At 38.9% G+C, this 14,687-nt stretch overlaps 2 protein-coding genes across 3 annotated transcripts in view; both read left to right on the forward strand.

The window, feature by feature from the left end:
- Positions 1 to 26: 26 nt before the first annotated feature.
- On the forward strand, positions 27 to 2,368 carry LOC111863853 (NADH dehydrogenase [ubiquinone] 1 alpha subcomplex subunit 13). The gene is made up of 3 exons (XM_023850600.2): positions 27 to 212; positions 293 to 443; positions 2,014 to 2,368. The coding sequence occupies exons 1-3, from the start codon at positions 119 to 121 to the stop codon at positions 2,219 to 2,221; spliced, it is 453 nt and encodes a 150-aa protein (XP_023706368.1). The 5' UTR covers positions 27 to 118; the 3' UTR covers positions 2,222 to 2,368.
- Positions 2,369 to 8,448: 6,080 nt separating this feature from the next.
- LOC111863852 overlaps positions 8,449 to 14,687 on the forward strand; it is a 45,618-nt gene continuing 39,379 nt past the window's right edge. The window contains exons 1-2 of one of the 2 annotated variants that reach the window (XM_023850598.2): positions 8,449 to 8,546; positions 8,739 to 8,898. In XM_023850598.2, the coding sequence (XP_023706366.1) occupies positions 8,757 to 8,898 (142 nt within the window). In that variant the 5' untranslated portion in view covers positions 8,449 to 8,546; positions 8,739 to 8,756. The remainder of the gene's footprint in view (positions 8,547 to 8,738; positions 8,899 to 14,687) is intronic. The other variant, XM_023850599.2, reaches the window with a different exon arrangement.

The following is a 14,687-nucleotide window of genomic DNA, read 5'->3' on the forward strand; positions in this document are numbered from 1 at the left end:
ATTGGCCGTGTGGATATATTCTGCAGGTTCTGCAGGCTAGTGCCAGGCTGTCGAACATAATCGGAGATAGTATTCTATAGTTTTTACCGAATGGACGATTGAAGAACAGAAAAGGAAGATGGCTACCGCTGCGAAACATCAAGATATGCCGCCAGAAGGTGGTTACAATCCAATAAATTATGCCAGAATCCCCGCTAAGAAGTATTTCAGTGGTAAAATATCCTTAGTATTGTTATGACAATTATGGTGAAAAATTTATTTTCAGTTTGTTTATACGTACGTCATATTTCAGGGTCTACGATGATTTTGGGATATTTGGCAGTCACAGCAGTTTCTGGTTATGTGTACTACCTTACTTGGAAGAAGGTTAGGCAAGATCAGATTGAAATGAGAAGTGCCAGGCTTGCGTTACAACCACTACTTACAGCAGAGAGGGACAGAGAGTATGTATCTTACAGAATTGTTCCATGAATGTGTAAGAACTGAATTTTTTTCGTGCGGTACATTATATTATTCCCTATACCGAAGTATGCAGCCACAATTTCTAGATATGGCATATAACAAACAATACAGCACAAGTAGTTGACAAGAGTGCAAAAGGTGGTTAGAGTTCCCCTTTTCTTATCACACCAGCCTCAAAAGCATTTTTGAACTGCTTCTTGGAGATGTTTGGTTTATTCCTGTTAGGTCATGTTATCTTCCTATTGGACTTACTGCTCACGACTTACAAGAAGGTCAGTATATCGTACATAATTTTCAGCACAGCTGTTAGCAGGAATATGCTTGACATTTGAGTTACTAAATTGCTAACAGAGTAACAGTATGTGAATACATACTTTCGTTTCATGTACCATAAACACATGGAAAGTGGAGTTTACACAGGGTCTTAGAATATCATTTGAGTCATTCATAACTGCTGTTAATGAATTCTAATGTCAGTTTGTTTTTATGTAATTGTGCTTTTTCCCTTTCCGTTCTTAAAATTTGTACACATACATGGGGAAAGAGCAGAAGAGAAGTCAGAATTGCTAACAGTTTATGAATGCCATTTCACAAAGTGAATTGGTTATGAAGAAAGCCATCTTCTGGGATGTGTCGTTGTGTAGAAATTTTTGGCCTTACTTGGCCATCTTCAGGCAGTTGTTCATATTTCAGAACCATCTCGCTGCTCTAGATCTTAATATATTTCTAAGCTATTGCATTATCGTTGTTCACACTAAAATATTGTAACGTGTTTTGTCTACTGAAGACGCAGTTCAGATTGTTAATTGGTTTATTTAACAACCTACAAATCGTAACTACAAAAACTTATAACACAGTTGCGGGTTTACACAATTTATAAAGCCTACACAATAATCTGTTCACTCTATCTTCAATAGTCTTCACTTATTCACAGTACAATACGGGAGCTATACCAGTGTCACTGTATTACACACTCCCAATAACTTCTCACACTATCGCCTCTATCACACTTTCCAGTCTTCTTCACGATTCACTTGCTACAACAGCCAGTTCTCTTCTTAGGCATTCCAGTTCTCTTATAAACCTTCAGCCTGACAGCGGAAAATGCACTTCGCTTCCCTGTTGCGTAATCGCTGTGTTTACAGGCATTGCTAAGCAACACTGCCAAGAGTTGTTTATTGCTGCGTAGCAACCAGCGTGCTTCGGGTCACCTCAGCTCGGCTCGGAGAAACGCTGCTCTCCTTACTGTTGCGTAACTTGACAACCGACCGTTTATCAAGGGTTTGTCTTTGTGGTAACTCATTCCACCTCCCGTTGCCCAGCAACAGTTAGACATGTCACACTATGTTTGTTTGAGAACAAAACTCTGTCTGTTCTGCATTCTTTCCCTTCTGCGGCGTCCATGTTTCTGTAATGTATAATACTGTAATGGATTTGGTCAATGCATTGCTAGGCAACAGCACTATGAACACAGTCCAACATGCAACAATAGCGGAAGACGCATTTTCTGTAGATCCAACCAACGCATTCTGCATATGTTCCTTATTGCAGGTTTTTGAATCAGTTACGTCGCAATCGTGATGAAGAGGCTAAGCTGATGGCCAATGTACCAGGTTGGGAAGTTGGCACATGGTATGGAGAGCCAGTGTACAAAACTCTTCCTCCCGATACACTGGTTACACCTTACATATATGAATTTTATGCTCACGCTTCTGATAGTGAATTCAAACGAAGAACAACACTTGTGTTATGGTCATAAGTGTTTCTGCCCAAGTATGAATCAGCAGACTACACTTGTCGATTTAACATTATAAATAGTAGATATGCTTGTATTATTAAGTTCAGATTATGTTACAGCTGTATGTATGTATTTTGCTAATAATAAAAAACCGTAGTGATAATTATACACTGCTTTTTCACTTCCAGAGCTTTTTCTATACAGGAGACATGGTGTTCATTTCAGCTCAAGAGGCAGTAATTGGTTTGGTATCATTTAACGTATCTTAATTGCCAGGTTATTACTGAGAATTTCACGTGTGTAGTCAGACTACCAATTGCAAAGCTAATTTTAAGGCCTTCTCACTGTTTTGCAGTTCAGACGATTCTGGCAATGACACAGAATCTTCTTCCTGTGACATTTTCCCTTTTATATGGGACATCTAACAGCCAAGCCTCTGTATCTTTATCTGTGTTCACAAAGCCCGTCCTGAGTTTTCTGCTGTGTTCTGTCTTCCTTCCATGCTGAAGGAATATCCACTGAATTTGTCCTCTCTGTACTGCAGTAACAGTGATTTAAATCTGATGTTGAAAGTGTGTATTTCACAGTAACCTATTTTGTGCCACTTGAAATTCATTTTACCTAATTTGCTTGAAAACATTCCTGATTTCAGTTTGTAAGGCCTCTAAATGCATGCGAATTATTTCTGCAGGTTATTTTCTTTAAGGTTTTTCCAACAAAAGTTACACACACATATTCAAGGGTGTATATCCACAGTCAGAAAAATCTTAATTGATCAAACATGATAGTTAGCACCCCACCAAGACTGAAATTAGGAAAACTCCTATTTACTTGGTCCCAAAATGTTCATACATTTTTTGGAACCTATTATGCCATGAATAATGTGATGAAATGTCAGTAATACTTCTGTCACAGTCCATGGCACAACAACCCAGAAGCTAGTGCCCTTTCTTTGTGGTCAATTAATGATACTTAATGGTTAAACAAAAAAGAAATCTTTGTCTGCAAGATGATGATATCCTATACCATATACGTAGTACCATAATCAGTCAAATGAAATGCAACATCATTTATCAGGAAATAAAGTTAGAATCACCTGTAACACTATCTGAACATGGTTTTATGAAAGGAATTTTAGCTCAAATGGGAGAGAGACAGACTTTTTCATCTGCTTCTGCTATGAAAGTAAGTTGTACAGAAATTTGTGTGAATAAATATTTAATCCTTTTAGGTAAATCTGCTGCCACAATACATTCTAAAAGTTGAAAGTACAGTGCTTTTTTTTTTTCACTTTTGCCAGAACTGATTTATAATGGCTCATTCTTTTGATATAAATGCAGATCAGTACTTTTTTTACTTTACATTTTTCACTTTCTCTAGTGTCTGAGACTCTAAATGTTTCCTTTAGTATACTTCTGGTTTATACTGGAAGACCCAAGTGCCATCATGAATCTTTTTTTCCCAAAAGGATATGTTCTATTAGTCCTGCTGAAAGATCTGAATAGATTTGTTTTTTACATTTTTCACTTACCACCAAAAATTTTCAGTACCATTTTGGCTTTCTTCTTATTCAAATATTTGGTCAAAATCAATCTCTCTCAGTTTCTGTATCCTTGTTCATTCCTTCTGTCATTTAATGATCATTCTCATAAATTTAGTTAGTTTGTCCTCATTTGAACGATTTCTTGACATCAAGAGTCCTCTGTTATGTCTTCCCTTCCACCTTCATGACTTTTAACTAACACAGAAACTTGTGTTGTACTCATTGCTCCCTCTCCATCAACTTATAATATTCTGCAGTTAATGGCATTTTCTAAAATGTAACTAAAATTTAATATTTTATGTAAAAAAGATGATTTTTTTTTTGACAGAGTAAAACCTGCACCAATAACACACCACAAGCACAAAACAAAACTGAATTATAGCAATTGTTTTTTAACACAACTCAATTTTGTCATGTGAGTTTCTGTACCAAAAAATCAGTCTAGTTATTTGATAGACCTTGTAACTTTTCTTACTGTAGACTGTGTGGCCATTCAATTCTAAAGAACACTGGAGAGGTGTTTTTAGAGTGGGGGCGAGGAAGTGGGGTTGCATGAGGGAAAATTTAAAATCCTGTCTGGATCTGAAGCCAACTCATCTTAGTAGATCTGTCTTATGTTTTCAATTAACAGAAACTCCTTTCCATTGGGCCATCATGCTAAGAACACACTTGCTGATCCATTTCAATACAAAAGTCCAAAGAATAACACCATAAACTTCCTACTGAATTTCAGTATACTACAACAAGAGACCCAGAAACATTATAGTATTTGTGATGATGAAAGGTTGAATTTGGTTGAATCATATTGTCTTGTAGGTAGATGTTGGGCTTCGTATTGAAAAGCCTTGGGTTTACATCGTTTAACTGTTTAGGTCTGTTTAAATAATAAAGTGATATATGCAAAATATATGGCATTTATATACACGTATACATAAAATAACTGTCCAGATATGGTGGTTTGTATAGATTGGGTGCTAAATAATGATGACTGCAATGAGCTTTGCTTAAGTAATGTGAGATGAGGCAAAATGAATTCTTTCCAGAAGGTCTGGAAGACATCATTCAGGTGAAATGAAGCAATTTCTGAACTTTTATGATAGTATAATCTCAGTACTTTTCACCATGTTATATAGGAAATACCTGACACAAAGCTTTAATTAAATAAAATATAATGAACAATTATCAACTTCAGTTTAAAATGTTAAATTTATGTAATATTAGAATCACTCACACAGAGAACTAGAAGCGATGAAAATCATTTTAAATGCTTATTTAATAGTATAGTGCCCCATGCTTTCACATTTTAAAGGGGGACCAGATTTTAAACAAAAATAAGTTTCAAAACTGCACAACCTTGTATATAAAACTGATTTACTGTGTTCCCAGGAAGAGTAGCTATGAGAGTGTGGTAATTAAATACAAAGAGATGAGAAAATGGTCATCACAGTCTGCCTTAAGGTAGCATTAGCCTAGAGAAACAAAGGGATATTGGTATTCAATATTGGAGGAAGTTTGAATAGTATACCTCCTGAATACAGAGGAGGGGTTATGTCAAGTACCTAATCTGAATGTTCAACTATCAAAATTCTATAATATTTACATATTGCCCTTATGCTACAGAACAGGAGTGAATGGGAAGACGGGTTTTGGCCCGATAGAAAAGGGGGACTGATCTGGTATACAGATGGTTCCAAGACAAATAAGAGTACTGGAGCTGGTGTGTACTGCTATGGCATGAGCCTTGGACAGTACACAACAGTATTCCAGGCAGAAGTATATGCCATTAAGGCATGTATTATGGAGAATCTAGATAGGAACTATAGAAATAGGAATATCTACATTCTATCTGACAGCCAAGCTGCACTTAAAGCACTTGACAAACACCAGATCAAGTCAAAATTGGTCTTGGATTGCCACCATACCCTCATGGAACTGGACAAACATAACAGGGTACAACTGATATGGGTGCCAGGGCATGAGGGTATTGCTGGAAACAAAACAGCAGATCAATTGGCCAAGATTGGAGCTGAACATTCATAGAACCTGAACCAGCCTGTGGCATATCTATAGGAGTTGCTAGAAAGGCAATCAGGAACTGGACAAATATGCAACACAAGAAATACTGGGGATCCTTGACTGGACACAGGCAAGCAAAGGGCCTCATACAAGGACCCTCTACTAAAAGAGCGAAGGAACTGTTGAAGTTAAACAGGAACCAGCTACGATGGGTGGTAGGACTACTTACAGGACACTGTCACCTCAAAGGACACCTCTTCAAACTGGGACTAAGTAATAGTCCAACTTCTGAAAGGTGTCAGGAAGAAAATGAAACAGCCACACATATCCTGTGTGAATGTGAGTCCTTAGCCTTTTTAAGATTACGTAACTTTGGTCAGTATTTTATGGAACCAAGTAACTATTTCGACGTTCCCATGTACAAAATCCTGCGCTTCATTCGAAGCACAGGATTGTTGAGGGGATAATCAAAAAGGGAAGCACAATAGATCACTGTGGTCACAGTGCAAGGGCCAAGAGGGCCCACACCTTGTACATTCATTCATTCATACATTCATTCATATGCCACAGAACTTTGGTCTACTTCCTTTTTGTTTTTCTTTCAAAGTCCCATCGTTTGAACCATTGCATAATCTGCCATCAAGCATGATACAATTGTATGTGTATTAAATTATTTTAAGCAACTGTTGATTGTGGCTCAGGAAGTTACAAAAAAATAAAATAAATCTTTCATTGACAGCAAAGAAGCAGAGACACTTGTTGCAAATGGCAACAGTTTCAATCTAAACAAAATGTCCTGACCTATTGCTGGGAAGTATGTGAGTGTTGAACTTTCTAACTGGGGAGTGTACCAATCTACCCACACGACCCTCAGCATGGACTCAGATTTGAACAAAATTTAATAAAAGTTAGACAGAATGGCAGAAGAAGCAATATAGAATCAGGTTCTGTAGTATAAACATAAATTTTGTCAAGACCATGGAAAGCATCTGAAAAGATGGAGTGGGTATGTGAAGTCCGAACAGGCTTGATTGCTTATACCACGAAGTTAAGAACTGTCAGCCCATAGGCCACATAAATTTGAAGGCACTATTGAGTATCATTAGACTTAAATGTGATTAAATAAACAGTTATTTATTTCTTGAAGTGCTTTGTCCACAAGAAATTACAAAATACATAGTTGGATGTAAAGTAAAAGTATCCCTGTAACAGGCCAAGGAGGCCCATAGGGTTGTGAGACGTTGAGGTTCCCACATTTTCTAGACAATCGGCTCAAAGATGGTGGTAAGGTTGTCAGCCTTACGCACAGGCTGCCATTTACCCCCAATAGGGTAAATTATGGAGACTGTTAACAAGCAATTGATTATGTTTATAAACAAGTTACTGAAATGAGATTTCCAAGATCTCTCTAAAATTCAGCATATCAAACAGGAACTTAATATTTTTATATTGGCCCAGATCTAAATGTAATGAGTTAATTTTCAGTATAAAACGACTTGCCAATGTACAAATAACAGAATTCTGTTTATTACATTTCATTTGCATAGAATCTAAATAGGGATTTTTTTTATTTTTTTTTCCATGAAACATGGTATGTCACAATTGCCTTAATTCTACAGATGTGGTGTCAGTGTGAAGTTTTAGCGAGATATATCGCTGGAGAGAACCATTCATTATACAACTCAGAAAATACAGAATTGCATGAAACTATATTGAGAAACACTAGCTAGTCTCACCACATTCATTGCACAATCATTTATTTGGCACCAGTAAGTTGAGGGGATGGGAAAAGGGAGTGTGTGCATATATACACATATCTGGATATGGTGAACCCATTAATATTTCTGCCTTTATAACATAAGGGAAGCAATTAAAAATAAAAAATCTATTCACAGGAAAATGAAATGGGACGTCTGTCTCATTTTGTTTCTTTACAGTTACTTGCAGTTAGGCCGCGCCATCTCAAGCAGTTAGTCGCTGGCTTCCCACCGCGGCGGCCCAGGTTCGATCTCGGGTCTGGTCATGTGGGATTTGTAGTGGACAAAGTGGTGTCGTGGCTCGTTTTCCCCGAGTACATCGGTTTCCACTGCCAATCTTCATTCCACCAATTGCTCCACAATCACCCTCACCTATCATCTGGGAATGGTACAATAGGCCAGAAGTGGCCGCAGTACAAGGGATTTAGTCCCAACCCACTAGCAATAAAAAAAATACTTGCCATTAAACACAAGTCATGAATTTCGAGGTTTCAGCGTTTAGTTTTTATAATACCACTACACAGTGAAAAATGAGACCGTTTGTTTCCCTGAAAGACGAGCACCTAGTGTTACAGGTTTTAATATTTTAATGGGATACGTACATACTTTAATGGAAAAAAGCAGATACCGTTGTGATAACTTTATTTAACTGTTTATAGAACCCCACATTTCCTGCTTGAACTGTAGTTCATCTTCCCTCCACAGACGCGCGCGTATTGAAATGTATGCAATGTGTAAGTCAATTTACATGTCGAAATTTTATGGTTTCAGAACTTAATTTTCACTACAGTTCTCTGTAGAACAGTAACATGTCTGCAATTTGATATATGAAATACTCTTTTATAAACCTAAATCTAAACGAATTATTATTGATGAAAGAAACAATGAGAGATGTCTGTATTTTCTATTTATGTCACTAGATGACGACAGTTGTGCCATTTCCATGGCAACTAACCCTCAGCAAACTAGAAGCGCGTTTCAGATTTAGTTCTGCTAGTAAATTGCGTACAAAACTTCTTCCAGAGATTCTGTAAGTAATTACTAAATTTAAAAACATGTAAAAATATTATAAAATTCATAGTATTGATATAAAAATAATTTGTACACATTTAAATAGAACATTAAAAATTGATAGATGTAAGTTGTTTGTGGGAGCATCTTTGTATACGTAAGTGACCACAGTGTTTTAAGCCAACGTTGATTTATGAAGAATTGATTGCAGTTTTTGTGGATAAAGGCGATGGACCGGAACTATTATCAACAGCAGCACCAAACTGGTAGCCGGCCGTGGCTAACCAAGACGCCTGCACCGAATGATCCATGGCAGTCTACAACTCACGCTACCTACACACCTCCGAGGAACGATCTTATGAAGCGAGAAGGTTAGAACTATGCACATGAGCACCTTTATAGATATCGATTAAATTGCCTGCTGATCGATACAAAATGATCGTTTGAAGGATGGATGGGTCATTGCCGATATTATAGCTCACTGCACTGCCTTCCAGCAGTCCACCTGGAGGTCTTTCTTTCCGTGAGTTATGGGAGGAAGCCAAAACCGCGATTTCAAGCTTTACAAGGCTGAAATAATTCTGGTTTCATGAGATCATAACTTGAAAACTACCGAATTCATGGGTTTCTTGTTTTTATTCTCTTAATTGACTTGGCTTGTTTAATGCTTATGTATCATGAAAAAGCTAAATAGTTCCGTTCAGTAGGACTTGTTAAGATTTTCTTATTTCAATTATTCATGCCCTTACATGTTTCGGTCTTCAGAGACCATCTTCAGAGGGACACCTTTACATCAATACAGTTAGAAGCCACTATTACAGTACATGTTCTAAAAGTCAAAATATATACATACAATATAAATAATATACAATTGGCTGTAAAATCTAAAGTCTTTACAGCTACAGCGGCTGTTCCAATACTTTAAAATATTTATAGTTAGTTTGATAAGATTCTATTGGAATTCGTAAACCATGCCGGTTCGTGTGGTCCCTCTTATTATTTCATTTGACGGGGGCCGAATATGTGCCGCCCTGTTGTTCTCGAGAAGAGGGTTCTGCAAATATATTATGGGTATATTTTATTATTTCAGCAATCCTATTATGTTTTGTAAAAACTTCTGTTATTTCGTCCAACCTTTCATGTTGTCCTGTATGTGTTTGTGGCCCGCTGTGTTGTTTTTCTGTCTGAAGACCGAAACATGTAAGGGCATGAATAATTTAAATGAGAAAATCTTAACAAGTCACGCTGAACGGAGCTATTTAGCTTTTTCATAATAGTAGTGTGACGGACCAGATGTTATATAGCATCATGTGGCGAGAATATAATTATGAATAACGAGAAGGCAAGGACTGTGAAGATGATCTTGACCTAATTAAAGGCACTATTCTGACGTTCTCCTGGAAGAAATGAAGAAAATAATAACCTTAAATTCCGGATTCCAGGATATCTCACAGATACGAGCATTAATATTGTACTCTTCTCACTCTAGGGCAGGGTCTCCAGTCTTTGTGGGAGAGTTGCGGAAAATTATAAGTTAGTAACTTACAGCAGGTACTAGATTCATCTCCCGAAAAATGATGAGAATTGAAGTAATTTGGTTATGAATAAGTTTGCATCTTGTGTTCTCACACCAAGATATGTTCCAGAACACTTATTTTGGCACTTTCCAGGTCACGCAAATATCCAGTGAATAATAAGTCATGTTCTTAGAAATATTAGCAATATATTCACCCGATACCATGAATTTATGTGACACCTGAACACAACCTAAACATTTATAACTTGTTGGGACTGGACGGAGAGTTCCGTATAGCGGAATTCATCACGTGCTTCCAAAAACAGTCACAAATAATATTCGAATACAATACAGTAAACTTTTCATCACTTATGAATTACGAAGAACATAAATTAAAAGTCCTGCCAAGAGATCCGCTGACATACATCTGACAATCATAGCGTTACAGAATTGAGATCTCTTCTCCATCTGCTGCTTTTCCGTTCTTTCCTGTCTCCTCGTTCTTCTTTTCCTTTTCCTTCTCTTTCCCCTTCTGTATCTACACCGCTTTCTCCATTATTTCTTCCTCTTAATCTCTTCGTCAGCTGTCTTCTCTGTATATTTCCTCCTCCTCTTCCCACCCCTTCTATATATTTTTCTCCTTCTGTGTTTTTCTTCGTCTGTAATATTCCAGTCAGCAAAATTGTGGCTTCAGGGTCCGAAACGGTTAAGACGAAGTGATCAGAAATACGCTAGGAGGCCGAAGCACTGGGAGCTACAGAGCATTGAATAAGGAGAAAAAACAAACTCCATGGTTTTAGTCCGCAAGCGAACTGTACCGAATGAGTGACCGCCGCTTGTCGGCGAAGTTATTGCCAAATTTTGCGTATAGAGGGTCAGCGCAACGAATCTCCGCGGCCGTTAATTTCGGTTTTCTCGACCGGAGCCGCTATTTCCTTGAAATAGCTCCTCATTTATCATCACGAGGCTGAGAGGACCCCGTTCCAGACCCACTACTTCTCAGAAAATCTGGTAGCGTTGGGAATCGAACCCGGGCATGTGGATCTGTACCCAGAAACTCTGACCACATGGCCACAGAGGCGGTCTTATATAAGGAGAACATTCATGATTTGTACAGGTAGTGCTTGGTGAAACCAAAGTCATGGCGATAGGATGGCTGTCACTGTGGAAACAAGTCTTCTTTGGAATGCGTTATTAATCCAATAGCCTTCAGAACTCCACACAAAACGTACCAAACATAATACCATAATATGAACGTCCTCTATAAGAAACACAATGTAATAATATAACTCATATTCACAGTGATCATTCACATTGAATTTTTCAGGACGACTGGGTGAGTTCCTACGGTTCTGGCTTTCCACTGCTCCGCCACCCAAGCGCACCCCCGTCTATCAGTAATGGAGGAGTTCGTCAGACTTGCATACAGTTTCAACCACTTCACTGCCGTGTTCATTAGACGTGTTTAAATTATATTTGTGCCTTTAATTTAAATAATGAAACATAAAATGCACAATGTAAGATTTGAGGCTTTCACGGCGGTGACTATGAAGAAAGCAGTCTTCTGGGATTTGGCACCGTGTATATGTGGTGTTAACCGACGTTTCGGAGGAACGTATCGCCCCCATCTTCAGGGTAGAAGAAAAAGTATAAGAAATCTGCAAGCGACAACACCGTGAGAAACGGTAAAGCAGTCTGCTTTACCCTTTCTCACGGTGTTGTCGCTTGCAGATTTCTTATACTTTTTCTTCTACCCTGAAGATGGGGGCGATACGTTCCTCCGAAACGTCGGTTAACACCACATATACACGGTGCCAAATCCCAGAAGACTGCTTTCTTAACAAGCACATTTTAATTATTTAATTTTAGTCATCAAAGTCACTTTTTTCAGAGGTGTGGCAGCTTCTTTCATTGATGTAATAGCACGGTTAGGAATATGAGTGTGTATTCATAGATGGCTTGTTTAAAATTCCGAGCCTATAAAGTGGATTCAACGAAAATATTTCATCCTCTGAATCCCAAGATTTTGATTAATTCTCTTTTTCAGCAGCAACTTAAGATGGGTAAATGTCCTAAGCACATCTAGAATTTCTGTACTAGTCAAGATACTGCAACTATAACCTGCCGACGAAAGAATTACAATTGTAGTTGACGTGATCATACTTCAGATATAAAACCAATTATTCAAATAACATCAGAAGTTCCAAATTATTGCCTTAAGCTCTGATAGTGCATATTATCTAAGGGCTGATTCAAACCGTAAGAGAAGTTAAACATTTCCTTTGGAGATATTATAACATAAGAATAAAATAAGGAAATTATTCATATAGAATATTGTCCTAATTACTTTCATGTTAATTACGTCTGTTCTGCTGCAATTATTCCTGTAGCCTCATGAAGGCCGTGGAGCTAAGACCACGGGCGAACCTCATCACTTGAAAGCAGAGATCAATGTTACGCTTCCATCCTGGATCCTGCTTGTGCAGTCCAAAAGTTCAGACACACTCACATAGCCAAGGGAGTTTCTGAGTCATTAGAGTGTTTTATTTCTTGGAACTGGGTTCCTTTTAAAGGTTGGTCATTAAACTTGAGAAATTTGTTCTTTGTGTGAGTATTGTCACGTGTATGAATGACTCTCAGAGGGGTTCGGATTGGACATAGGATTTATTGACTACTTACAGGTCGTAACTACACTATCACTAATTTCCACACTTTACAAATTACTACATCACACGCTAAGCCTTTCAGTCCGCTTTCATTAGTAGTTTCCTGGTAACGGATTTTAACACTGTGACTATAACAGTCTCACTGAATTAGACACTCCAAATATTAATATAACTACAGCATACACGAAGTCTCCTCTGTCTTCATTAGTCGTTTCCTGGTAAAGGATTATAACACTGTCCTCTTAAGCAGTGCTTGAGGTGGAATGAAAAGAGAACCGGGATGGTTTTCCCAAAAAAGGTATTGTACATTGCATTTACTGCCAAAGAAGTAACGGGATGCTTTTAAGCCATTTAGAAAAGAACCGGGATGCCATCCCGCCCCACCTCAAGCCCTGCTCTTACGTCCTTACCGTCTGGCACATATCCCACAGTTGAACTGCACCGACTTAGGGCCCCCGTACACACACAGTTTGGCCTCCAGTTCGGCCTGCACAGTTGAAGACTGAAAGGCAAAACTGACGTGTGTGGTCCGGCCGGCCGGCCAATCGTTTGGACTGTTGGCCTGTGGGAAACCCGTCAGGCCGTCAGTTCTGCCTGCAGGACCGTAGCACGTGACGTGTGTGACTCAACATTATAGGCTGGAAGACCGTGATTGTGGCATGAAGCCTGCCGCTTTATCTGCGCGTGTATGGGGAGGAAAGGGAGGGGGTAAACTGTCACAGTTTTGCCTGTAAGGTCGATCGGAAGGCCAAACTGTGTGTGTATGGGGGGCCTAAGTCTTCTCTACACAGACTCTCTTACGTTTCTCTCAGTCCTTCAACTGATTAACTCGCAGGCTGGCGACCATTTCACACCATCTTCCTAGTCTTCTCTTCGCAGACTGGCTTTCAACTGACTCGCTCAAGTCAAAGTTACTTTACGACGGGCGGTTTACCGCCAATCAAGTTCGTCTTGGTGTCAAGCCTATTTAGACCCACGACCAGAGTTTTATTCAACAGAACACTTGCGTTAATAGTCCTTATATAACATCATCTCTGACGAGAAGATGGGTTTCCATGTTAGCATGTTATTGGAAATTCTTCCTTTTTCACTCCACACAAGTCCTCTGGCAATACAGGCTTTGCAGAGCATATCATGCCTATCATACTTATCTTATGCTACAACGGCAGCTTAGTCAATCGAACGATCGTAAGCTTGACCACCACGAAGTTTACGCCTTTTATTTTTAACTCTAGCTCGAGTCGAGTCTGATGTTACGACCGACGGTCCGTCAGCCAGTCTATCTTGGAATAAAGCACCTATCTGGGGCTTACGACGAGATTTTTGTTACTGTCAGACAGTTCCGGGTTTGTTGATTTGGGGCGCCCTCTCTGACGGGAGGACGGGTCTGTCGTTTACGATTGCTGCTGACACTCGGCAGCGCAGTCATTCTCGGGCCCGAGTCCCTTGGGACTCGCAACCATATTTTACTGTCTCAGATTCGAGACGACATCGAAAGTACCCTAGAAGACCAGCAGGCGATCAACAGGGTCCTTGCAGCACCGCATCAGATGGCCCCACCCATAAAAAAAATTCAAAATTAAAGAAGTCAGACAAGTCATACAAAAAGAAATCAACGCAAATAAAGCGCCTGGGTATGACATAACTACAGGGAAGGTCCTACAGGAAGTCTCTGAGAAGTGTTTTCACGTAATCACGATGATCTTCAATTCAGTGTTGAGAGTGGAGCACTTCCCCATTCAATGGAAAATAGCGCAAATCATCATGGTTCCTAAACCGGCGAAAAATCCCAGAGAGATTGCATCGTATAGACCTATAAGTCTTCTACCAGTCCTTTCAAAAGTCTTAGAAAAACTCTTGCTGAAACGCCTCACACCAATCTTAGAAGAACAGAAATTAATACCAAGCCATCAGTTTGGTTTCAGAAGCAAGCACGGTACTATTGAACAGGTACATAGAGTAGTGAAAGAAGCCTCCA

The sequence above is a fragment of the Cryptotermes secundus genome, unplaced genomic scaffold (assembly GCF_002891405.2).
Source record: "Cryptotermes secundus unplaced genomic scaffold, Csec_1.0 scaffold46, whole genome shotgun sequence".
NCBI classification, from domain to species: domain Eukaryota; kingdom Metazoa; phylum Arthropoda; class Insecta; order Blattodea; family Kalotermitidae; genus Cryptotermes; species Cryptotermes secundus.

Excerpts from the sequence above, each read along its gene's own strand:
- LOC111863853 (XM_023850600.2), top strand. The coding sequence starts at position 119 with ATGGCTACCGCTGCGAAACATCAAGATATGCCGCCAGAAGGTGGTTAC. Across the intron at positions 213-292 it reads CGCTAAGAAGTATTTCAGTG|GGTCTACGATGATTTTGGGA; the intron begins GTAAAATATCCT and ends GTCATATTTCAG. Across the intron at positions 444-2,013 it reads ACAGCAGAGAGGGACAGAGA|GTTTTTGAATCAGTTACGTC; the intron begins GTATGTATCTTA and ends TCCTTATTGCAG.